This window comes from Chiloscyllium plagiosum, unplaced genomic scaffold (genome assembly GCF_037043375.1).
Source record: "Chiloscyllium plagiosum isolate Xiang-an unplaced genomic scaffold, Cpla_swu_hap1 HiC_scaffold_14, whole genome shotgun sequence".
Lineage (NCBI taxonomy): Eukaryota > Metazoa > Chordata > Chondrichthyes > Orectolobiformes > Hemiscylliidae > Chiloscyllium > Chiloscyllium plagiosum.
The window spans coordinates 46922246-46949948 of record NW_028270152.1 but is presented as its reverse complement, the minus strand read 5'-3'; the positions used below and the strand labels follow the sequence as shown (position 1 = coordinate 46949948).

Sequence of the window (27703 nt, the reverse complement as noted above, 5' to 3'; positions counted from 1 at the left end):
ACATTCAACATTACATCTAAGTTTTAGCCTGTAGTCTTTTCAACACCTCTGAGTTCGTCGATGATTTCCCACGTTTATAAGAATAATGGAGAACATTTCTTGCAATTTGTTGAAAATAAGCTTCGTACATATAACTGCGCAAGGTATAGCAGAAGTATTAGAGACTGGTTTCAACTGTATTGATTCTAGATGTATTAATGTCAGAAGGTGAATTTTGCATTGACTGCTTTGGATGGAAGATTTTGTTTTTCCATTCTAATTATTGTGAAATTCAAATTTGCATGTTATTTCTATTTAAATGTGCATTATTTAGCTGGCAGTCTAAACATGACCTCCATTTGTTCTGTGCGGATAGTTATTGCCTTAGTGATCTTGTTTTAGCAGATGTTGAATTTGACCTCACTTGATCTGCATTGTGCTATGTCAGAAAATGGTGGAGGTGGCTAAAAATTACAGTAAAAGCTGAGATTCTGGGGCAGACTGGAGAGTGATTGGAAATCTTTTAACACAGGAAAATGTGCTATTTACTGTTGTTTAAATTTTAAAAAATCTTTATTTTGAACAGATTGTACATAACCATCACTAGCATTCAATCACATTTGGCAGTGACATCAATTCAACAAAACTTCATTTAACTCTGTTTTTTGTTGTTTTCATCGGTACGAGGTTATGTGCAACCATTCACTTGATATCAATATTTCCCATTCTCCATGACAGGTGGCTCCTTTTTAAAATTGCACACTAAAACTCCAAAAGTAAAATGGGATGTCTATGAGAATGGGTAGGCAGCCATCACTAATCCTGAAAAAGCACAAGCATTATTCAAAGCACGTTACAAGTTTGAGGAACATGTCTTTCAATGTATTTCAATGTCCAGAATGAAATATGATTTAACTAAAAAAATGGGCATCAAACTCTCAACGGATGATCATCACATCTGACTTTACTAAATCTCAAGGTTTCTGTCTTTGTCAACTTAAGAGTCATTGAGATATATAGCACCAAAACAGACCCTTTGGTCAAACTCGTCAATGCTGACCAGATATCTTAAATAAATCTAGTCCCATTTGCCAGCATTTGGCCCAGATCCCTCTAAACCCTTGCTATTCGTATACCCATTGAGATGCGTTTTGGAACTCACAACTAGACTGCTCTGACTACTAAGGATCTTGATAGCACACAATCCAACAGCCACACTCACCAGAATAAAGGACCCGATGCCCACTGTGTGCAGGACGAATGTAATTTACAAAATCCATGTAGCGACTGCACTATATACTATGTAGGACAGCTAGTGACCCGCATCCATGTGCAACTAAGTAACACGACCAACTCTCTGGTATCCATACACACGGACTGCAAGAACCATGAGTTTGACTGGGATAACACAACAATACCAGGACAGGCTTAACAAAAAACAGCGAGGGAATTCCTGGAAACATGGTACTCATCCTCAACTTCCATCAATAAACACATTGGCCTGGATCCGATGTACAAAACACTTCCAGAACTGGCACCAACTTGAAATAGAACCACATCAATTCAAAGCGGAACCGTACAGCAGTGCTTCACAGGAGGCAATGCAGCACTGATGATATCACCTAGAAAAGGGGCAAAATGTCTGCCAGTAAACCTACCAGCTCGACAAACAGATAAACGCTGAATCCAAACAGCTCTTGAGCTACAGATCTTCACAAAAACTACTTACAGGACATTCCATACGTGCACCAATTTCTGAATGAAAAGGTTGCCTCTTAGGTCCCTTTTAAACCTTTCCCTTCTCACCTCAAACCTGTGTCCTCTAGTTTTAGACTCCCACACCCCGGGGAAAAGACTTTGTCTTTTTACCCTATCCATGCCCCTCATGATTTTATAAACCTTTATAAGGTCACACCAGTGCTCCAGGGAAAATAATCCCAGTCTATTCAGCCTCTCCCTACAGCTCAAACCCTCCAATCCTGGCAATATCCTCCTAAATCAACATCAACAGATTCCATAAACAGAAGCCTCTGTGATAGAAATCCATGTATTCCTATTGGGTAGGCAGCAGACTGGAGAGCTAAATGATAGTGAGATAGCAATAAGGGTAAAGGAGGAGGAATTGGTGAAGGATGAGGATTAGGTTAGATTACTTCCAGTGTGGAAACAGGCCCTTCGGCCCAACAAGTCCACACCGACCCGCCAAAGCGCAACCCACCCAGACGCATTCCCCTACATTTACCCCTTCACATAACACTATGGGCAGTTTAGCATGGCCAGTTCACCTACCGGAGGAAACCCACACAGACATGGGAAGAATGTGCAAACTCCATACAGACCATCGCCTGAGGCGGGAATTGAACCCGGGTCTCTGGTGCTGTGAGGCAGCAGTGCTAACCACTGAGCCATCATGCTGCCCAAACTGTTGTGTAAGAAGTTCCCACATCACAGGATATTCGTAAAAGGTCCTGAATAACTGTAGTATGACACCCACTGCTTCAGAAATCAAATCGTCTTTCAATTAAAGCCAATAAACCAGTTGCCTTCCCAAGTGCTTGCCATACCTGCCTGCCCTACTTTCATTGTCTGGCATACAAGAGCACATAGATCTCTTTATACATCCACACTTCCCAGTATACCATTCTTCCTGGTTTTCACAGTGAAGTGTACAAGTCTACATTTAGCCACGTTGTCCTGCATTTGTCTTGTGTTTGCCTACTTACTCAACTTGTCATCTCTTTGCATCTACTTCACAGTCAAATCCAGCCCAGTTTTGTCAAATTTAGATTGGATGAACTACCCTGTATTTGGCAGTAGCTGATTCTGGCTTTTTCTGAGGTTTTATCAGAAATCCAAGAGGGTTGAATGAGATTCTGTCATTCAAGAGGCTATGGCCAAGAGGACATCGTATAGTTATATAAGATGGGAAACTGGATAAAAGCTAAATCTGGAATATTATATAAAAGAATAATATTAGATCAGGGAGTTTGCACAGCTTAAAACAGCGAATAGCAAACTTGACAGGAGCAATGTGAATTGGACTTTCACATAGAGTAGTGGAAAGCAAAAACATTATCGTTGATAGATTTTTCGGCAAGGCAATTGCCATTCCTCATTTTGTATGTATTTTATATGGTTGGGACATAGTTATTGTAAATTTCACAGATCTCAGAAAGGCAGTATACTTTTAAGACAGATAGTGACAGCACAACATGCAACATAGTTTAAGAAGACTGGAGGCCTGTGACTAGTGGAGTGCCACAAGGATTGGTGCTGGGCCCTCTACTTTTTGTCATTTACATAAATGATTTGGATGTGAGCATAAGAGGTACAGTTAGTAAGTTTGCAGATGACACCAAAATTGGAGGTGTAGTGGACAGCGAAGAGGATTATCTCAGATTACAACAGAATCTGGACCAGATGGGCCAATGGGCTGAGAAGTGGCATTGGAGTTTAACTCAGATAAATGTGAGGTGCTGCATTTTGGAAAAGCAAATCTTAGCAGGACTTATACACTTAATGGTAAGGTCCTAGAGAGTGTTGCTGAACAAAGAGACCTTGGAGTGCAGTTCATAGCTCCTTGAAAGTGGAGTCGCAGGTAGATAGGATAGTGAAGAAGGCATTTGGAATGCCTTCCTTTATTGGTCAGAGTATTGAGTACAAGAGTTGGGAGGTCACGTTGCGGCTGAACAGGACATTAGTTAGGCCACCGTTGGAATATTGCATGCAGTTCTGGTCTCCTTTCTATTGGAAAGATGTTGTGAAACTTGAAAGGGTTCAGAAATGATTTACAAGGATGTTGCCAGGATTGGAGGATTTGAGCTACAGGGAGAGGCTGAACAGGCTGGGGTTGTTTTCCCTGGAGCGTTGGAGGCTGAGGGGTGACCTTATAGAGGTTTACAAAATTATGAGGGCATGGTTAGGATAAATAGGCAAAGTCTTTTCCCTGGGGTTGGGGAGTTCAGAACTAGAGGGCATAGGTTTAGGGTGAGAGGGGAAAGATATGAAAGAGATCTACAGGGCAACATTTTCACACCGAGGGTGGTACGTGTATGGAATGAGCTGCCAGAGGATGTGGTGGAGGCTGGTACAATGCAACATTTAAGAGGCATTTGGATGGTATGAGCCAGGTGCTGGCATGTGGGACTAGATTGGGTTGGGATGTCTGGTTGGACCGAAGGGTCTGTTTCCATACTGTACATCTCTATGATTCTTTGTCTCTGTCGGTCAGCCTGTTAGACGAACTGCCAGCTAGCTCGACATTCAATCAGTCAGTTGTGTAATGGCAATCCAAGTAGGCCTAAAATCTAGGCTGTGTATGTGAGTCTAAGGAGTCATGTTCATGTAGGTAGTTGTTAATAAACTTCCAGATATCTGACTCAATAAGAATTTGACTTTCTGGTTCATGTTAGATGGGCTTACACATAGAAGAAAACATAATCACATGAAAAGGCATATTTATTTAGATTTATTTTGGTGCAATTCAATACTTCACATGGTTTCAGAAAATAAATCCAATCAGTATGAGTACAATCAAAAACCTGTGTTAGCTGAATTGTGATTGACCCTTTTCCCGTCATCATGAGTCCAGAATTCAGTTTCATATTTGTGCCTTTGTGTGTAGATAAGTTTTAATAAAGCCTAAATATTTTAGTTTTGATTAGATAGCTAACAATTATGAAAAATGGATTAGAAATAAGTCAAAGTACCTTCAAATTGACTGCTTTTGTTTATTTGCTGCTGGAATGGAAGGAAAGCATCAGTGTTGCAGAGAGTAGTCACTGATAAAATATACACATATTCATTTGTGGCCCTGTTCACAGAGCTACACATTCTTCTTTCTCTGATTTGTGCCATTCCAAATTGTAGAAATTCACTCTTTAACATTACTAGAATGTTTGCCAGGCTTTAAATAGGTCTAATATCATTCCCCAGTAGACATGTAGAATGATGACAAGACCCTACAGAAAACCACAAGACTCTTTTGTTTGGTGAAGTCAGTCCTCCTGTTGAGTGGTGTTCTTTGAGAAAGAAGTCAGATGTCTTAATTTCTGAAGTTGCTAACCAGCAGGGCCAGTCACATCAGGTTTCCTTCTCATGCTCTCCCAGGCCAAGTCCTGTTAGAATATGCCAGGAGATCTGCCAAAAAAAAAGTCCCAGTGCTGTAATCTTATGCCAGTTCTTGTAATCACAGTTTTCATGTGGAGGTCAACTTGATTATGAATTGATTATTCACCTTCATCACACAGGCTGCCATTTTGTCAAGGTACAATCTAACCTGAAGCTGTTAATTAGCTATCAATCACCATCATTCATCCCAAGTCAAGTTGTAAACTCACAAATTGAAAGCGATTTGAGCAGATAGCCTTTTTTTAAAAATGACAATGAATATTTTGTTCACGTCCACTTGTCTCATGTCTGCTTGGTGATATACTAGGTAAATGAATTGAAAATGCAAATTGTCTGTGGTGTGGTTCAAACATATGAACAAGGAAGAAGAGTAGGTCCATTGAGCCTGCTCCACTACCAACAAGATCATGGCTTATTCAATCCTAATTCTGCATATCTCTGATTAAATTTTCATCGTCTGTTAATCAAGAATGCATCTGCCTCTGCCATTACCTAACCTCCACGCAAGGAGCAAAACCATAACTATAAGAATGTGAGGGGAAAACTATCAACTATTTCTATTTTTTTACATAAATTCTATAATGTTAGTATGATTCGTGAAACAACTAATGTAGTTTGGTGTAACTACTTTTGTGATATAACCAAAAATAAGTGAAACTAATATTGCAATGTGCTTGTTAAAGTTATCACATAGTTTTCCTTTTTGGTTTTCAGATTTTGCATCCATAAACTATTTTAATAATGGTAATATAGTTAAATTTGTAAAATGGAGACATAAAAGATTTGTCACATTGAAATTTCCTCTGAAATATTTTGACCAATTTAAGTAGAATTGCAAGATGATAAATTGTGCAAACCATTCTGGAACAATTTTTGTAAATTATGATTGCCATTACCAATGCCTACAACAAAATGTTAATTTTTATGGAGCAGCTCTAACATACTGCAACCTTGTGCTTTACAATAGCATTAGTGAAATAAATATAACTTTGAGCCACATGTGAAAATATTAGGGTAGATGATCAAGTACTTGGTCAAACAGGTACAGTTTTAATGAGTATCTTAAGGAAAACTGAATTAGAGGGAGTTCAGGACCTTGACAGTCAAAGGCTTGGCCACCAGTGGTGAAGCAGTTGAAGACACAGATGTTCAACAAACCACAATTAGAAAACCATGATAGGACTAGAGGAGAATTCTGAGAAATGGAGGGCTTTGAAAACAAGGATGAGAATTTTAAAAGTTGAGTCTTTGAATCGGAATTGAAACTGAAGATCCAGATCCAGGATTTTTTTAAAGGACACATTGACATTGAGAGATTGGGCAAACTTGATTTTTCTTTAGAATATTCTGGGCAGTTTTGTTTGAAGGGCTGTATTTTTTGAACTGTGGCGATCACAGTTCCTTTTTTACTTAACTCTGCCTTGAAACTCTTGAGTTTTTTTGCCTTAGCTTCCAAGTCTGGCTTCTTCAGCAATGCAGAGAGTACCTGATCAGGGAGCAATGCAGAACCAGCCTTGGAAGCCAAACCATGTCTCCTTTTTACAACATTAGCTGTCATATTCCAGGCTTAAACGCCCAAACAAACTTCATCAAACTATGGAAAAAAGGTAAGTATCTAAACTAAGGAGGTGAAGGACAAGGTTAATAGGTGGCTGGTGAGGGACTAGTGTGGCAGTTGGGTGAGTTAGGGGAGATGATGGTTGATAAATGGATGAAGAGATAGATTGGCAGGGGTTTGGAGAGCAGATTGTAGTTGGGTAGGTAGGGTGGCAGGTAAGTGCATGATGGGATGGATAGAAAGTGGTTTAGTGAGTGGGTCGGTGCTGGGTTGGTAGGTCAGGTGCTCAGATGGATCAGGTGTTGGGCAGGGATTTTGGGTGTCAGCTAGTAAAATATCTGAGGGGGATCAGTGTGAGTGTTTGGGCAATAGGTCAGTTTTATAGTTACCCAGGATCTTGAACTGATTATGATTCCTCTAAGACTTTCTGGGTAACTAATCAAGTTATTAAAACTTTTTCAAAGGGTTCCAACCTCAACGTAATTGCATATCAGAAGTTTAAACTCCCCAGGTAAATAGTACATAGTCAGTGGGTTGGGACATCTGAGGGTATCTGTAGCACTCCTGTCAGTACATGTGGTCTCTGGCTATCTGGAAACCAGAAGATCTGGATCTCAGTGTTGTTGATTGGTTTAGAATGTTGTGGATTATCTTACGTGTTGTGATGCAATTTGTCATAGCTCTCAAAATGTGAGCAAAGGTTTTAGCGCAAGTTTTTGCACTTGGATTGAGAAGCCTTCTCAACCCAATGGAAGCTTGAAATAAAAAGATTTTGTCTTTCAGTTTTGTCACGGAAAATCAACCAGATACTAATCTCAAAGAGCAACTGGACACTTGAAATAATGTTAAGTAACACAATGTGGCAGAGGCAATACTCTATTGAATTGCCCTTTTTTTGCTCATAAGTTTTCTTATCTACTTTAAATATGATAATGAAATATCCTCAAACAGAAACTTAAATATTGTTTACAGGAGAACCTTTTCATCCAGTATTATACCTCCCCATTCTTCTAGTATTATAACTTTGACGGGACAATCTTATCTGATCTCATTTCCCTTCTCTTTCACTGTGGTCATGTGCAATTGTTGTAGTTATCATATAACAAAAACAACTTGATAGATATCTGGTAAATGTTTACATAATGTAGATATTTGTGTGACTGACCTGACTGCATTTGCATTGTGAGTTTGTGTCATTGTTGCGTCTGCAGACAGTTTATGAAAATCACGTGAAATGCCATCTGTCAGGCATGTGTCCAGTTGCAAGCTTATCATCCTTCTACATGAGGATAGATGTGCCTCTTTTTTTCAGGTCCATTGAATGTCACAGTGCAACAATTGGTCAAATGTGAGGCCGCCTTTCTCAAGATTGACCTGCACATTCCAGGGCATCAAGCTTGACTACATTAGGCATGAGCAGAGAGAAGCCACGCTCAGCTTTGCTTTCCTGCTGTTACGTTTACCAAGAGCTGTTGGGATTATTTCTTTGTCTGATGTCTGAGTTCAAACATAAAGCATGTCTTAGTTTGAAAACTGTCCCATAATGTTGCAGTTTCTTTGGTAGTTCATCTGCCCATACACGACCCATCACAGATGCACATGGCAAACAAGCAAGTGCTCAATATTGTTTATTTTTGGACTGTACCTTTTGAAATATTTATGTCATTTCTCCCCACCATTACTGCAGGATGAATGCTTTAGTTGTGCATATCAAATCTCAGTGCCTTTCTTTCATCAATATTGAAGCTACAGTCCGGATTCAATCAATCAGTAAAGGTAGAAATGATCACTGTTCTTTTTATCCTTTTATGGTATTCCTCAGAAATGTGATATGCCCTTAAAAACAGCAGTATTGCCTGAACTGCCATTGCAGCTCTGTGCCTATTCAGGGATGCTTTATCTGTGTGTCTGTGCACCTTTCCTTCCTTCCCTCCCTCTAATCAACAGCCTAATCTCATTTCCATGGAAACAGGTAATTAGTGTCAGACGTGATAGTCTAACTAATGTGCTTAACACTGTACCTGACCTCCAAACAATTTGAAATGATGTTCAAAACTCCGATTCTGAGATGCAAAAGCTAAAATCAAGATTATTGTTTTTTGAAGATCTAAAATTGATACATTAAAGGAATCCTTGTAACTTAAAAATAATCACAACTATTGTAGCTATTTTAAAAATCACACAACACCAGGTTATAGTCCAACAGGTTTAATTGGAAGCACACTAGCTAGTGTGCTTCCAATTAAACCTGTTGGACTATAACCTGATGTTGTGTGGTTTTTAACTTCGTACACCCCAGTCCAACACCAGCATCTCCGAATCATTGTAGCTATTGATAGCTTAAGCAGAACATCCAATCTTGTATGAGATGTGACTGGTCTCACCCACCAGGACAGTGTTCAGTCTCTCATGACCTATGCAAGCTTTGTCCCACAAGAGGACATCAGGCTGAAGCATAGGAAGGTCAGTCATCCAGAAAAACTCAGTGTAACACATTACAGTGTACAGCAATAGTAGTTTAGAGTATTGGACCACTAAGAATTCTTTTCCCCTGTAAGTAGTGTCTGTTGTATTGTGGCATGGCTTTCAAACCAAACAGGACTATTATACCTTTAAGATGATTATGTAACAACATGGCACATGACATTCTGGTAGAAAGGTAACTGCCTCACCTGCAGTCATTCTTGTTGTGTGATGGAGTCAGTGTAATGTCTTCAGTCAGTTAGAAATGTGAAGTAATATGCAGAAACATAAGTAAGCACTAAACCCAGACTCTGTGAAAGTCAGCCGTATTATAGCCTTGTAAATAATTAGCATTATAAATAAACTTAAGATAATTGACTGAATAAGAATGTGTGGTATAGTGGGCTAACATACAAAAAAGCTACATATGGTTGCCATTGGTGACAGTGAATGGCTCTAGATACCAGTCATGACGGCTGTTTAATGGCAATAAGTAGTCACTAAAGACTGAAAAACTGGCAGACATGTGAACTCTTCTTGTTTCCTAACAGTCACACGTCAATCTTTGATTTCAGAGCTTAAGTTAAAGCTACAAAACTGAAAGTTACAAACTTGTTCTGGAGCATTGTGTGTGCTCTACTCTTTCGCAATTGTGCTGTTTCCAAGTGGCCTGGGACAACCTGGATTTTTTTTTAAAGTGGCTGTTCAAAGGACTGTTCCTAGCTTAAAAGCATTCCTAGAAAGCATTCCTAGAACTGAAAAAAAGAAAAAAAAAGACTGAAAAGAACAGATTTGTATATTTAGAAGGCTTACCTTACAGTTATTGTTTGGTTTTGCCATTTTGCAATCATGTTATAGCAACAACAGTCAGGTCAAGCAATGCACCAAATTGGAGGTAGGCGTTGTCACAAAGATATGGGATGTGATCGTGCCAAGGCTAACCTAGCTGAAAGGCTGATGAAGCTGGTCATTGCCTCTGCACCCATCAAATTCTTCAGAAAAACACTTTTGGACAAACCTAAGGAGTACACTATTGATGTTGTACTCAAAGAGGCTTGCAAGTTCAAAGAAATTGTAGCAGACCAGCTGCATCAGTTGTTGTTTAATCCTGAAACAGCCATTTGCAGATAACACCAGGTTAAGCAGATCATCCAGTCTTGTGTGAGGTGTAGCTTTTCTCTCCTACTAAGACAATGTGCAGCATTTCATGACATATGGAAGCTATGTCTTATAAGAGGACATTGGGCTAAAATGTGTGGCAAAGTTAATTGCTCAGAAAAAACCAAATTGCAAACACAATACTCCACAGCAACTTGCAAAGAACAGCTTATTGAGGAACAGTGCCAAAGAAATGAACCTGCACTCAGGAAACAGCAGTACAGTTACGGCACATTGCCAACAGGCAAGGCGACAAAACTACACCACGCAAATGCACACCAAGAACAACAAACTGGAGAAACTTGGCCCACCCCGGCAACACAGTGGATAATGTTATCACCGAGGGGAAGTCCATCATCAACTTATCAGACCACGTCCTTCAACTGGAAAAGATTGACATTCTAAGCAGTGGTCTCAATTTCTGCCCCACCACTAAAATGGACCCCATGGTTCTTTCAGCAGACACGGAGGAATTCATCAGATGAATGAGACTCCGGGAATTCTTTCAAGGTGCCAGCAGTGATCCCAATGAGCCCAGTAACGAACCTGAACAGTCATCGCAGGGATCCGTAGAGGAGTGAGCAAAGAAGGAGTCAACTTGAATCCCACTGGATGCCACTGCGCTGGGCTTCACATATATGCTCAAACCATCAGGAAATATATAAATGCCAGATTCATCAGCCACGCCCACAAGGTAGAGCAGAAAATGGGCGGCACGGTGGCACAGTGGTTAGCACTGCTGCCTCACAGCACCAGAGACCCGGGTTCAACTCCCGCCTCAGGCGACTGACTGTGTGGAGTTTGCACATTCTCCCTGTGTCTGCATGGGTTTCCTCCGGGTGCTCCGGTTTCCTCCCACAGTCCAAAAATGTGCAGGATACATGAATTAGCCATGCTAAATTGCCCGTAGTGTTAGGCGAAGGGGTAAATATAGGGGAATGGGTGTGGGTGGGTTGCGCTTTGGCGGGTCGGTGTGGACTTGTTGGGCCGAAGGGCCTGTTTCCACACTAAGTAATCTAATCTAATCAAATATCACCCGATCACAACGCAATGCCATGAATGCTCTCAAAACCAATCACAACATTGTCATCAACCCAGCAGATAGAGGAGGAGCCATCATCATTCAGAATAGAAAAGATTACTGTAAGAAAGTGTATCGACAATTGAGCAACCAGGAACATTACAGGCAACTTACCAGCCATCCAACCAAACAGCACACCCGTGAACTAAACACATTGATCAGGACTTTGGACCCTGTTCTTCAGAGTTCCCTACGTGCATTCATCCCAAGTACTCCTCGCGTGGGCGACTTCTACTGAGTTCTGCAGATATATAAAGCCAATACACCAGCACATCCCATCATATCAGGCAGTGGGACTCTGTGTGAAAGCCTGTCTGGCTATGTCGAAGGCATCTTGAAACCTATTGTACAAGGGACCCCGAGTTTCTGTCACGACACTACATATTTCTTACAGAAACCCAGCACCCATGGACCAGTCAAACCGGGAACATTCCTCGTCACAATGGATGTTTGAACACTCTACACCTGCGTCCCCCACAATAACGGTATCATGGCAACAGCCTCAGTACTCAATACCAACAACTGCCAGTCTCCAAGCACCATCCTATAACTCATCCACTTTATCCTCGGTCACAAAGCCTTTACCTTTGACAATCAGTACTTCATCCAGACACATGGAACAGCCATGGGGACCAAATCTGCACCCCAATATGCCAACATTTTCATGCACAGGTTTAAACAAGACTTCTTCTCTACGCAGGATCTCCAACCAACACTACACACCAGGTACCTTGACGACATTTTCTTCCTCTGAACCTATCACTGAAACAACTACACAGTGATATCAACAAGTTCCATCCCACCATCAAACTCACCATGGACTACTCTCTACTATCTCATTCTTGGACACATGCATCTCCATCAAGGATGGACACCTCAGAACCTCACTCTACTGCAAACCCATGGATAACCTCATGATGCTACACTTCCTCAGCTTCCATTAGAAACATATTAAAACAGCCATCCTCTATGGACAAGCCCTTTGCATACACATGATCTGTTCAGATGAGGAGGAACATGACGGGTATTTGGAAATACTCAGGAATGCCCTCATAAGAACAGGGTACAATGCTCAACTCATTGACCGCCAGTTCCGACGTGCCACAGCGAGGAACCGTAATGACCTCCTCAGGAGACAGACATGGATTGCAACTGACAGGGCACCCTTCGTTGTCCATGGCATACTTCCCAGAAGCTGAAAAACTATGCCATGTTCTATGCAATCTGCAACACATTATCAATGAGGATGAGCACCTGGCCAAGACCTTCCCTACACCTTAACTTCTCGCCTTTAAACAGCCACCAAACCTCAAACAGATCATTGTTCATAGCTTTCAGGACAACTCCATACAACCTTGTCACGGTAGACGCTGAAAGACGTGTCAGAATGTCGACACGGATACCATTATGATGTGTGGGGACAGCTCCCACCATGTACATGGCAGGTACTCATGTGATTCAGCCAACATTGTCTATCTCATACACTGCAGGCAAGGATGTCCTGAGGAATGGTACACTGAAACCGAGCAGAGGCTACAGCAATGGATGAATGGACACTGCACAGCAATCAACAGACAGGAGCGTTCCCTCCCAGTTGGAGAACACTTCAGCGGTCTGGAACATTAGACCTCGGACCTTCTGGTGACCGTCCTCCAAGGTGGACTTCAGGACAGGCAACAATGAAAAGTGGCCAAGCAGAGGCTGATAGCCACATTCGGTACCCATGGGAATGCCTCAACCGGGACCCTGTGTTCTTGTCAACTACAGGTGACCCCATTTAAAAACACACACACACACACACATCCCTTTACACTCAGACAAATATATACACACACACACACATCCCTTTACACTCAGACAAATATATACACACTCTCACGGACACGCATAACCTCTTCCTCACCCACACAGAAGTTTGTGAGGTGAATTTATACTTGCAAAATTACATTTTACTTTGCTCAAAAACTGCATGAATCCATATAAGATTCTATAAATCTGTTTTTTAGATTTGAATCAGTCTGACCATTGTGACACAGACAGGCTGACAGGAAATTAACACCTTCAATACCTTGGTAAAAACAATAACTGCAGATGCTGGAAACCAGATTCTGGATCAGTGGTGCTGGAAGAGCACAGCAGTTCAGGCAGCATCCAACGAGCAGCAAAATCGACGTTTCGGGCAAAAGCCCATCATCAGGAATAAAGGCAGAGCCTGACGCATGGAGAGATAATCTAGAGGGGGGTAGGGAGAAAGTAGCATAGAGTACAATAGGTGAGTGGGGGAGGAGATGAAGGTGATAGGTCAGGGAGGAGAGGGTGGAGTGGATAGGTGGAAAAGGAGCTAGGCAGGTCGGACAAGTCCGGACAGATCAAGGGGACAGTGTGGAGCTGGAAGTTTGAAACTAGGATGAGGTGGGGGAAGGGGAAATGAGGAAGCTGTTGAAGTCCACATTGATGCCCTGGGGTTGAAGTGTTCCGAGGCAGAAGATGAGGCGTTCTTCCTCCAGGCGTCTGGTGGTGAGGGAGCGGCGGTGAAGGAGGCCCCAGGACCTCCATGTCCTCGGCAGAGTGGGAGGGGGAGTTGAAATGTTGGGGCGGTTTGGTTGATTGGTGCGGGTGCCTCGGAGATGTTGCCTAAAGCGCCCTGCTAGGAGGCGGCCAGTCTCCCCAATGTAGAGGAGACCGCATCGGGAGCAACGGATACAATAAATGATATTAGTGGATGTGCAGGTAAAACTTTAGATGTGGAAGGCTCCTTTAGGGCCTTGGATAGAGGTGAGGGAGGAGGTGTGGGCACAGGTTTTACAGTTCCTGCGGTGGCAGGGGAAAGTGGCAGGTCCATGCCCCCCCTACGACCCACCCTCCCATCCTGGACTACCTGGTCAGGTCCACACCCCCCTACGACCCACCCTCCCATCCTGGCACTTTCCCCTGCCATCGCAGGAACTGTAAAACCTGTGCCCACACCTCCTCCCTCACCTCTATCCAAGCCCCTAAAGGAGCCTTCCACATCCATCAAAGTTTTACCTGCACATCCACTAATATAATTTATTGTATCCGTTGCTCCCGATGCGGTCTCCTCTACATTGGGGAGACTGGCCGCCTCCTAGCAGGGCGCTTTAGGGAACATCTCCGAGACACTCGCACCAATCAACCAAACCGCCCCAACATTTCAACTCCCCCTCCCACTCTGCCGAGGACATGGAGGTCCTGGGGCCTCCTTCACCGCCGCTCCCTCACCACCAGACGCCTGGAGGAAGAACGCCTCATCTTCTGCCTCGGAACACTTCAACCCCAGGGCATCAATGTGGACTTCAACAGCTTCCTCATTTCCCCTTCCCCCACCTCATCCTAGTTTCAAACTTCCAGCTCCACACTGTCCCCTTGACCTGTCCGGACTTGTCCGACCTGCCTAGCTCCTTTTCCACCTATCCACTCCACCCTCTCCTCCCTGACCTATCACCTTCATCTCCTCCCCCACTCACCCATTGTACTCTATGCTACTTTCTCCCCACCCCCACCCTCCTCTAGCTTATCTCTCCAAGCTTCAGGCTCTCTGCCTTTATTCCTGATGAAGGGCTTTTGCCCGAAACGTCGATTTTGCTGCTCGTCGGATGCTGCCTGAATTGCTGTGACCTTCAATACCTTATCTGGGCCGACATGACACCAGTGTTAAAGTGCATTTGAGAGTGTAACTTTTAAAAAAAGTTTTGCGATTTACATACGAAAGAACTGAAACCAACATGATCTTTCTAAAAAATGAGGGACTTAAACAATGTATAATTTTCAAGGTATAATTTCAGTTACATCACACTGTAAACTTTGCTATAAATTCTGTGTTTTACAATCTTATTCTCCACAACCACCTGATGAAGGAGCAGCGCTCTGAAAGCTAGTGCTTCCAAATAAGCCTGTTGGACTATAACCTGGTGTTGTGTGATTTTTAACAGTGCCAAAGAAGCTTGCAAAGTTCCAGCCATGGCGCTCAGTCATGTCAACCATGTCCCAAGAGGTAGCCACAATATTTCAGCTTACAGACCCCAGTTAGATGTAGCAAACTTAACACACCACATGGATGCCATCAGAAAAACTGAAGCCTTTATTCCAACCAAGTGATATACTACAAAAGGAATGGACGCTATGCACAACATGCCAAAGTTGACACTCGTGCTTAAAGTATGTTATGTGAGACACACTAATGAAAATGACACAGCACCAGTGTGATGCAGTATACACAGGAGAGGTTAACTGCTTCCAATGATCTGAAATCCCATGCATTGGCATTATCTTTCTTAAGTGCCAATATGATCCTCAGAATTGACACCTGAAAGTTTTATACTATCAACACAAGAAGCAGCTATTTTCAGTCTGCCGGCATGCATGGATCTACATATTACTATAATCTACAAGTTGACATATACCTCACTTGTAAGACAGCGGCATCAGTCTTGTACATTTTTGTCAGAGCTCAGAAGAGCAGATTCAGCAGGCTGTGTCGAATGATGATGAGTTACAACAGCTCAAGAAGATCATCAGCCTGAACACATCCAGCAGGCTCCTCAAGCTAGTACATTTTTTTCTGGTCATTCAGGAGATGAACTACGACTCTCCAAGAACATAATCTTCAAAGACAAACAATTCATAATTCCATAAACTCTACATCAAGAATACCAATCCATATACAGAACACATAATGACCTAGGTGCAGTAAAGAAAGATTGACCCGGCGTTAATAGGAGCATTGATCAACTGAGCAAGTTGTTTGAAACATCAATTCCATTAATCTCAACAATTGAGACAACCTCTGTTTCCGCACAAGATGCCTTCTGAGATATGGTACAGAATTAGATTTTAGTGACTGATTAATTTAACCAAATGCCCTTTTGTGAGACAAATTAAGGATTCTACTAATGCAATGGTTGTTGAGTACCATATTCCGTATGTTCAGCGTATCTTACCAATTTGTTTCTAACAATGGTCCACAATAGGTTTGTGCACTCTTCAAAGAAATGTGAAGGAAATGGAAGGTCAGCATGTTACCTTCCCACCTTGCAGCTTTCTGTTGAACAGATTTGCAGAATGTACTGATCGTCCTGAAAAATCCATTGTTATTAAATGTAAAATGACTTGCCAAGACTTTTGAATAGATGTATTCAGTATATTCATAATATTCCTCGCGGCATTTACCCTCCACAATGATTCTCATATTTGCGAGACTGATCCACACAGTTCTTCCCTACCACACTGTCCTGACCTAACCACATTGCAGGGAGCACTGTTAGGAAGAAGGAGAAAATGGCACGAAAGCATCATCAACAAGCTTGCAGGCAGTTACTCCAAGCTGAACAAGGGCAAGTGTATGAATTCAATTTTCAAATGAACATAGAGTCATAGAGATGTACAGCCTGGAAACAGACCCTTCGGTTCACGTTGTCCATGCCAACCAGACATCCTAAATTAATCTAGTCCCATTGTCCATATCCCACTATATCCTTCCTATTCATATGCCCATCCAGATGTCTTTTAAATATTGTAATCGTACCAGCCTACACCTCTTTTTCTGGCAGCTCATTTCATACATGCACCACTATTTGTGTGAAAAAGTTGCCCCTTAGGTCCCTTTCAAATTTTTCCCCATTCCTTTTCACCTTAAACCTATGCCCTCTAGTTCTGGACTCCCCTACCCCAGGGAAAAGACTTTGTCTATTTACCCTATCCATACCCCTCATGATATTATAAACCTCTGTAAGGTCACCCCTCAGCCTCAGAACATATATTGGCTCATGGAAAAATATTATGTCATGTATATCCTGGGTCACAGTATGTTGTACTGAGCAATGGTTAAATCCTATGAAAAAGTAGACAACATAACCAAACTTGTGCCAGACCTGCTGTGTTTTTCCAGCAATTTCTGTTTTTGTTTCTAATTTCCAGCCTCCGCAGTCTGTGTTTATTTTTATATATCCTATCGTCAGCCACTCATCACAGATGATGGCGACCCGGATAGTTAAAATTCCTTACGAGACGACAACCACATATTTACTGCAAATCATACCACATCGTGAAGTGAAGCTACATACCAAATCCGGATGGCTGTTTAAGGCCTAGATCTGTTCTTGTTATACATCCATCGAGATGAGTGTATAGACTCAATAAATCTACATGTATCTGTGCCCATGTTATCGGAAAAGGGTTCCCATTCTTTAAGGGAAAAGAGGATATTGTGTTACAGCATAGATCGACCTTCAAGACAGTTACATGATATAAAGACTAACATTCCACTATAAAGTACCCATGTCACCTGCAGTCACTCACTGTGCAGTGACCTCTATGTTGTATCTTCAGTTAGTTATTTATATGTTTGCAACACCAGTAAATACAGAATCTAATTTCTGGCTGTGATAGCGTTGTCTTGTAAATACTGTTGTGAATAAACTTAAATATATTTGACCAGCTAGTACCCTTCTGTGATATATGTTACATAGACTAATATGTAAGAAATCTACAAAGTTCATCAGTGTCTCGAACACAGTATAAGCACAGAATTTTAACTTTCTGATTTAATGAAAAGCCCCTTTGTGGCCCGTTGGATTTTAGTATTGCTGCCTTTTATTTATAAAAATTGATTTGGTACAGCAGAAAGCACTGAAAATTATAATTGCAGAAGGTACCTTTGGTATGAAACAGTCCCTGTACAGTCCAGCTCTAAAAACAAAACTGGACAATTGATATCAGGTGGGTTTACCTTTCATTTAAAAGCCTTCCAATTCCAAAAGCATTAGAGCTAGAACTGACGACTGATATCACCATGTGGATGCAGACAGTTTTGCTTTCTTATGAATGAGGCATCAGAAAGTCCAGCAAGAATGGTGAAAGTGGCTAAGAATCAGCTGTAGTGGAGTGCGAAATTCACAAATTCAGTTCCACTGCAAATTTAACTCAACCTTTCTTTAGAAATCCTGCTGTCAATTACCAGTCATGTCACAGACAGGCCATGTCATAACATACTTACAGGTATACTTACACTCTGCCAGTGGTCCTGCTTTCACAGCCACACAGTAAGTAAGGTGGCAATGCTGCCTTCTATGAATCTGCACAAGACTGGAAGAGACCGGTTTCTGTAGCTGCAGTGGCATCATGAACATTGAGAACCCCCGTTGGACAGTGACTCAGCCTGTCTCCATGCATGAGCAAAGTGAATTTGCACTCAACGTCATGGACCCACCTCCATTCATTAAGGTGCAACTTTAAAAGAAGTGCACGTGCCAAGTTGTTTTTCTGTTGTTCTGTTTGCTGTTGACAATATAAATCATATCTTTACAACAAACCAGGACTCCACTGTTGTAGGATTATTTCTTGCAATGTGTGATATGATGCTGATACAAATTTTGAGGACTGTATTGCTAACCATAACTTTGAACTTTGTAAGGGAAACTTTAAATTCCAAAGATGTTACCCTTCTCTTTGAATAAACCTCTGCAAATCAGTCAACAGATTGGATAATCCTGCAGAGCTGACTTTTAATTGTTACCAGCACTTTCTTTCCTCTTCTACTGGCTGTCCCCACAGAACTTTTATTTTACCTTTAAAAAATACGAGCAATTCTCAAGTCCTCTGGGACCTCACCATGTTCAAGAATGCTGCAATCTAATGATTTATTTCAAGCATTGATATTAGTTTACAGATATTTGTAGTGTGTTTTTGCGGGGTTATGGGGAGGGAAGTTGTGTACACAAGATTTTTTAAGCACTGATAATTTTTGGAAATAGAATTTTTTGGGTTTTTACACAGTTTTTCAAGTATCTTTTTTCAAAATGTTTATGGTTAGATTTTAAGAAGTCAATGTCAGATTTAATTTTCAGTTTTTTTTTGTTTTATATTAACCTCATCTTCGTATTGTGTAATCAGCTAAGACCAAGCATTCCATAAATTGTAACATGTCTATCTTAAATGAAAGACCAGGAATTCAGCACAGTGCTTATCATGGCAGATGCTTTCTATTGAAGGTAGTTTTACAACTGAACAGGCTTTCTGTGGAAATAAGCAACCTGATTCTCTTCTCTTCTCCTCATTGCAAAATCTGCACATTTTTTTTGTAGACATCACATAGACATGTTTAGTGCACCATTTCAGAATATTAGTTACTTTACTATTACAAGATTAAAAGATTGGATGTCCGATGAGCCACTACAAAAGTATGTTTTTGGTTTGTGTGAAGATGTAATCTATTCCTGTAAAGTAAAGGAACAGAAATGGAAATAATCTTCATATTTATTCCTTCATAGGTTGTGACCATTCTTGATAAAGTAATCCTTTGTTGCCCATCCCTAATTGCCCTTGAGAGAGTGGCAGGGAGCTGCCTCCTTCAGGTGCTGCTGCCCATCCTATGGAGCTATACTTACAACAATGTTAGGTAGGAAGTTCCAGACATTTCAGCAAGTGATCATGAAGAAGTGGTGACATGTTCCAACTGAAGATAATGTGTGGTTTAGTGATGATGGAAGTTGTGAGTTTGAAAAGAGCTCCCAAAGAAGGTTTGGCAAATTGCTGTAATATATTCTGTAGATGGTACATACATCTGTCACTGTGCATCTGTGGTAGAGTGAGTGAATTTTAATAGTATTGGATGGGAAGCCTGTCAAGCAGCTTGATTTCTTCTCGATGATGTTGAACTTGGAACAGCACTCGTACAGGCAGATGTAGAGTATTCCATCACATTTCTGTCTGCTTTGCTAATGGTGGAGGATCAGGAAGTGAGTTACTTCTTAGACTCAAAAGATCTGATGTGCTCTTGTAGCAAGTCATGATCAGTTTCTGATCAATAGTCACCTCCCAGGATGTGGATAGTGGGGATTCAGCATTTAAAATGCTGTTGAAAGTCAAGGGAAGATGGTTAGATTATCTCTTTACGGAGATGGTCATTGCCTGACACTTGTGTGGTCTGAATGTTACTTGCCTTTAATCAGCGCAAGCCTGAATGTTGTAAAGGTTTTCCTGCATTGTTACAGGTGACTAAGCAATGGATTTAAGATAGAATGTGATTGGCAGGGCAGGTCAGAGTAACATCTAAAATTGCCCATTAATATTGGGTGATTATTAACAACCTCAAATGAACTGGGTTAAAAGTAATTTTTGTAGTCAAAGTGGAGAACTTATTTAATAACCAAGATTGATTCCTGGATCAGTGCATTTCTAGTTTATTCATGAAGGAAGCATTGTTTGATTTAGTTTTGGGGATTAAAGTATAACAGATAATAGAAGAATGGGAGAACATTGGGCAAATTGCCAACTCAAAGAATATTTTTAATATAAAAAAAATCAAAGAGAAGGATACTGTACTGATAAGAGGGCTAAAAAGTGAAGGATTAAGAAGGAGCTGGCACAATTTAATTGAGCAAAAGAAGAGAAAACATAAAGAAGGGTCAGGAATGGAAAATCATTAAATAAATGTCCAGTTCATTTAAGATGTCACTTCCTCAAATAAATAAAAAATATTGGCTTGCAATTCTGCTATCAGGTGTTAGATAAATGAAAGGCATACATAAATCCAATAAATGTAAAAAAAAAGCCTGCCTGAAAATTCACCTATTGAAAAGTACTAAAAATTCTTTTTTAAAAATCAGCATTTTCTATTTTTTTCTCATCAGGTACAACTCGACCACCTCGAGAGGGAGAAGTTCCTGGTGTTGATTACAACTTTCTCACAGTGAAGGAGTTCTTTGACCTTGAGGAGAGTGGCACTCTTCTAGAAGTTGGGACATATGAAGGTAAATGTTTTACACTGAAATAATTGTGTTGTTCACACAAGGGTCAACTGTATCTACTATGTGCTTTTACTCTGATGGGACCACTTCTCATATTGTTTTATGTCACTGGTGACTCCAATCTCTTGTCTTCAACTTCTCATAAACATCTGCTTGCATTTGTTGCAATTATGAGGTAAATATGAGTATGTTTGGGGCCTGTATCTTTAATGTGGGGTAAGACAACAAGAATCATTTGAAAACTGAAAGAACTGTGGATACTATAAATCAGAAATAAAACAGAAGTTGCTAGAAAACCTCAGCAGGTCTGGGACATTTCAGGTCAGGTGACCCTTCTCAGAATCATGTGGTTGTTTTGAAGTCTGTTTAACAACAAACCTGAGTGACATTGGTATTAAAGGGAGGTCCATATTGTTTTGTCAGTAAGTAGATGTAAGGTGTTCACACGTGGAGATAAGGGGAGCAACATCCTTGCTTACAATGGTTCTACCAAAGAAAGAGATGCCATCCAGGCCATGGTGACAGAGGAGGGAGCTCAGTCATTAAAAAAGTTCAAAATTGATAGACAGAACTGTTGGAAAACTGTTAGTACTTAAAACTAACATGGCACTGGACTGGATGAGCTGCATCAAAAGATTTTGGAGACAGTAAGATTGGAAATTGCAGGACACTGGCCACAACCTTTCAGTCTTCCTTTGACTCAACAGAGATGCCAGAGGACTGGAAAATTATAAACATTACAGCATGTTCAAGAAAGGTTGTAAGGATAAGTCCAGCACTTAGCAACTACTAACTTCAGTGGTGGGAAATCTTCTAAGGATAATTATTTGAAATTAATTAATAGTTACATGGAAAGAGGTGAGTTGATTAAGAAGAAACAACATGGATTTCTAAAGGGGAAATCATGTTCAACTAATTTCCTGATTTTTTTTGGAGTGGTAACAGAAAGGCTCGATGAGAGTAACAGTGTTGATGTGGTCTACTTGGATTTCCAGAAGGCAGTTGATGCAGTGCCACAAAACAGACTTGTAAAGAAAGTTATAAGTTGTGGTATAAAGAATTTAGTCACAAAGTAGATTCAAAATTGGTGATAGGAAACAGAGTAATGGTTAATGGATATTTTTCAGGTGGTAGGGATCGGTATTGAGATCCGTTGCTTTTCCTGATATACAGTAACAATCAGTATCTCGGTGTGCAGGGGACACTTTCAAAGTTTGCACATAACCTAAAACTTTGAATAATTGTAAACCATGGGGAGGACAAGTATGAAACTCCAGAAGGACATAGACAAGTTGATGGAATGGGTGGATAGGTGGCAGATGAGTTTCAATGCACAGACGCGTGTGGCGATGCAGGTTGGTAGGAAGTAGATTGAAAGACATTATAAAATAGGGGGTACAATTCTAAGTAAGATGCGAGAGCAGAGAGACCTGGATGTATATGTGTACAAATCATTGAAAATGGCAGGGAAAGTGAAGAGAACAAAAGCTAAAGCACACAGTATCCTTGACTTTATTCACATTGGAATAGAGTACAGAAACAAGGAGGTGGTATTGAATTTGTCTAAGACACTTGTCAGACCTCAGCTGGAGTATTGTATACATTCTGTGTGCCCCATTACAGGAAGTATGTGAATACATTGGAGAAAGTGTAGAAGCAGTTTACAAGAATGATTCCAGGGATGAGGAACTTCTGTTATAAGGATTAATTGAAGAAGTTGGTGCTGTTTTCCTTGGAGAGAAGAAAGCTAAAAGGAGATCTAATAAAGGTTTTCAAAGTCATAAGCAGGCTGGGTATTGAAGATAAGAAGAAACTATTCCCACTCATAAAAAGAACAATGAGGGGGGATAGAGTCAAAGTGATCTGATAAAGAAGCAAAGGTGAAATGCAGATTTTTTTTTCCCCACTCAAAATGTAATAAGGGTATGGAATGCACTGTTTAGAAGTGTGGTGAGTGCAGATTCAGTTGAGGAATTGAAGAGGATTTTGGATAATGTCAAGGGTATGAGGAAAAAGTAAAAGGTGGTCACGAGGTAATAATGCTCATTTACCAAACCGATGCAGGCATGATAGGCTGAAGAGCCTCCTCCTATGCTGGGACACTGACCACAACTTTTCAGTCTTCCTTTGACTCATAGAGTCTTGGAGATGTACAGCATGGAAACAGACCCTTCGGTCCAACCCGTTCATACCAACCAGATATCCCAACCCAATCTAGTCCCACCTGCCAGCATCTGGCCCATATCCCTCTAAACCCTTCCGATTCATATACCCATCCAAATGCTTCTTAAATGTTGCAATTGTACCAGCCTCCATCACTTCCTCTGGCAGCTCATTCCATGCACATAGCACCCTCGGTGTGAAAATGTTGCCCCGTAGGTCTCTTTTATATCTTTCCCCTGTCACCCTAAACCTATGCCCTCCAGTTCTGGACTCTCCGACCCCAGGAAAAAGACTTTGCCTATTTACCCTATCCATCTGGAAAATTACAAACTTTACAGTGTGTTTGAGAAAGGTTGTAAGGATAGGTCCAGTGCTTAGAGACCACTAACTTCAATGGATAGTCTCTACTTATGATGTAACAATTCTGTGATTTTTAATTAAGACTATTGCTGCATTCAAAATAGGTATTTACACTTCAATGAGACCAAAAATAGGTGACAGGGTAGCTCTTTAGCAGAGCACAGTTACATCAGTTCAGGAACTATGTGGGGAATCAGCTTCCAATCAAAGTGCAAAAGAATTTTTAAAAATAATTGATGTACATTTAAACTGAAGTCTTAAATTGAAAATCATATTGTATGCTTAGTGTATAGTCCATGGTGATTCTGATCCTGTGCCAGCACAGTAAATAATGTGCAGCAACTCTTCGCTAATTAGATGTTTACTTCATGCTGGATATGTTCATGAGCTAGTTCATTCCACTCTCACTGTTCTGTACATCACCAGGGATGCAATTAATGTTGTTCAGAGGTATACATGGGCATCAGGGCACTAAGCAAAGGATTACCTCCATGGTCAGTTTTCCATCTATTCCCCATTGCAACCAACTAATTCGGAAATCTGAGCACAAATGTGCATTGGATCCTGTATTTGATTCAGGCTTTGCAGCTTCACACTGGGCTTATAACAACATGAATAACTGAAGTTCTAATCAAGCTGGACACCCACTGCCTAACACTGCCCCACCAAGAGTTGTAAGATGAAGCCAGTGAAACAAATTAACTGATGGTCACAGTGATCTTTAAATACATATCTTAATGCAATTTTGCAATCTATTGTTCAAAAGTTTTTTTTAATTACTAGGAAAGCAGTATTTCTGCTATTTTGACAGCAAAACCTGCTGAGAGTCTGAGAGCAGGAGTAAACTATACAGTGCCTCATGTTTGCTGCACCATACAGTACAGTACAATCATGGCTGATGTTCTGCTTCAAGTCGACTGACCTGCCTGCTCCCTGTATCCTTTGATTTCCTGAGAGACCAAGAATCTCTCTGAATCTATAACATACTCAGTTGAGCATCCATAACGTTTATCCATAAGGTCGAGATTTGCAAAATAATCGCAGGCCTCTGAACAAGCAAATTATTCCTCACTTCAATTCTATATTAGCACCCCTTTCTTTCCGAGACTATGGCCCATGTTGTAGATACCCCTGTTAGGAGAAATGACCTGTCAGTATCTATTTGTCAAGCCCCTTCATAACTGTGTATGTTTCAAGAAAACAGTCTTATCCTTTGAGCTGTTAAACACCAGAAGTATGGTTTAACAGAATTCAGGCATATGGTTTACGAGTTGAGGTTCCATTTTTATTTAGGTATTTGCTAACCAACCTCTTCAGTGAGGCCCCACTGGATCTTCCTTCCCCTCCACTTCCCTTTGACTCCATCCCTTCGTCTAATCCCATTTCTTGCCTTGTATTCGCCATACCCACTGACCTTTCTCCCTCTGCTGTACAATCTGTGCTGAGCAAAAAAACCTTTGCTTTATCCCTTTACAACCCCATCTGAATGAATCTTGATTACAATATGATGTTGTATTTTTCTTCCATCATCTTCGCCCATGTGCCTACTTTGGATATGAGTTCTTTCAGTGCACTGCACAGCCTTTTTCAACCAGTTCCAGTACTCTCCCTCCACCTGGACCCCTCTGTCTTGACTTTTGCTGGCATTTGATCTCTTCATTGAGAACTGCCAACATTACACTGGCTGCCTGAATTTCTTTGTCCCTCTCATCCACTTTGACCTATCTTTCTGTTAACATACTGTACTCTGTGCCCTCAGGACCAATCCCAACCTTGTTATCAAACCTGACAATAAGGCTGGTGCCGTTGTTGTCTGGCATACTGATCTTTACCTAGCGGAAGTTGTGCACCGACTCTGAGACACCTCCTCCTATTTCCGTCTGGATCGTGACTCCACTATTGAACATCATACTTTCATTGCCAGTAATGTCATGGTCCACATCTCCTGCAGGGATGTCTCCTCCACAGCTTCCCACCTTATAGTTCGCCAACAGCACACAGTCTGTTTCTCTCTCCTTCCCAAACCCACAAACAGGATTGCTGCAGAAAACCCATAATTTCAGCCTGTTCTTGCTCCATCTCTTCCTATTGTAATTCTGTTTTCCTCTCTGTCCAGTCTCTTCCTGTTTACACTTGTGATTCTTCTGTCACTTTACATTACTTCCATACTTTGTAGTTTTCTAGCCCGAGCTACCTCAGCTATCCCATCAATGCGTAATCCCTGTACATATCATAGAATCCCTATAGTGTGCAAACAGGCCATTGGGCCCAACAAGTCCTCACCAAACCTCCGAAGATTAATCCGCCCAGACCCACTCCCCTATCCTATTACTCTACTTCTACCCCTAACTAATGCACCTAACCTACACATGCCTGAACACTGTGGGCAATTTAGCATGGCCAATTCACCTAACCTGCATATCTTTGGACTGTTGGAGGAAACCAGAGCACTCGGAGGAAATCCACGGGGCGAATGTACAAACTCCACACAGGCAGTCTCCCGAGGCTGGAATCGAAAGTAGGTCCCTGGCGCTGCAAGGCAGCAGTGCTAAGCACTGAGCCACTGTGCCACCACATCCATCCCAGACAGGATGGTTTAAAGGTTTTTTGCTTCTTCCTTGAGAAGAATCCTCTGCAGTCTCCCTCCATCAGTACCCTCCTTCATCAGGATGAACTCATTTTCAGTTTGAATAACTTCTCCTTTAATTCATCTCATTTCCTGTAAATCAAAAGTGTGGTCATGGTTATCTGAATGAGCCAGATATGCCTGTCTCTTCGTGGGTTGTGGAACATTCCTTGTTCCAGTCTTACTCATCCTACACCCATAACGCTTCCTCCAATACATCAATGACGTCTTTAGGGCTGCTTCTTGATCGCATATGGAATTAGAATGTTCATCAATTTTGCCTCCATTTACTATCCTGTCACTTTCACTTGGTCTCACTTGTGAAAGGGAGAGAATTGGTCCTTTCTACTAAACGCAAAGTAAACAACACAAACACAACACGACTGTGGAGAAGTGAGTTGGGAGAGAATGTAAGAAAAGTGAAGAACAGACAGAATATAGTCCTTAATATCTCTGACTCTTCCCTCAACTTCCCTTCCTTGACTTTACACTTTCCAATTCTGAGGATAGGCTGTCCACTGATATCCATTACAAACCCAGTCAGTCCCAGTTACCTCCATTACACATGCTCGCATCCTGCTTCCCAAAGAATCCCATTCCAGTCTCTCAGTTTCTCTGTCTCCATCACATCTGTTCTGATTGTGCGATCTTCCACAGGAGAGCCTCAGCCATGTTCACCTTTTTCCTCAATTGAGGATCTTCCCTATGCCCTCCCTCAGTTGTGGTTGATACAGCGTTCAGCAATGTCTAACCTATCGCCTTCATGTCTGCCCTCATTCCTTCCCTTCCCAGAAGATCAATAGGGGTCCCATGACTTCATTTTCCAACCCACTAGACTGTGCATTCAAAGGACCATCCTCTGCCATTTCTTTCACCTTGTCTCCACTGTTACCATTCAACAGGGGTTGTTCTCTCGACCCTTACACCCCACCCTCCCACCCACTTTGCAACCCACCCCTGAACCCACAACCATGGCACCGTGCCAAGTACTCACAAAAAGTGTAACACTTTCTTTCTCACCACCCTTGGCCCGAAACTCAACTTGCAGGTGAAGCAGTATTTTACTTGTACTTTTATCAATCTAGTCCACTGTATTTGATGCTCACAATGCACTATCCTTTACATTGGTGCTGCCAGCAGACTGTGGGTGACTGCTTTGCAGGACATCTCAGTTCTGTCCATCAGATTGATCCTGACCACCCACCCACCCACCCACCCACAAGTTGCTTGCCATTTCAGTAAACTATCTTGCACTCAGGTTAATATTCCTGTCCTGGGTTTGTTGAATGTTTCACAACACCTTATGTACTACTCAGGTACTTTATAGCCTAGAGGTCTCAATAATGAATTCAATAACGTTAGAACCTGTCTTCCATCAAGAACCATATTATTTCTGTTCTCCACTTTTCTTACATTGTCTC

General features: G+C 41.4%; 1 protein-coding gene across 6 annotated transcripts in view; it reads left to right on the top strand.

The window, feature by feature from the left end:
• magi1b (membrane associated guanylate kinase, WW and PDZ domain containing 1b) overlaps positions 1 to 27703 on the top strand; it is a 462351-nt gene that overhangs the window by 320927 nt on the left and 113721 nt on the right. For all 6 annotated transcript variants that reach the window (XM_043708285.2, XM_043708283.2, XM_087994417.1 and 3 more), the window contains one exon: positions 21017 to 21136. In XM_043708285.2, the coding sequence (XP_043564220.2) occupies positions 21017 to 21136 (120 nt within the window). The remainder of the gene's footprint in view (positions 1 to 21016; positions 21137 to 27703) is intronic.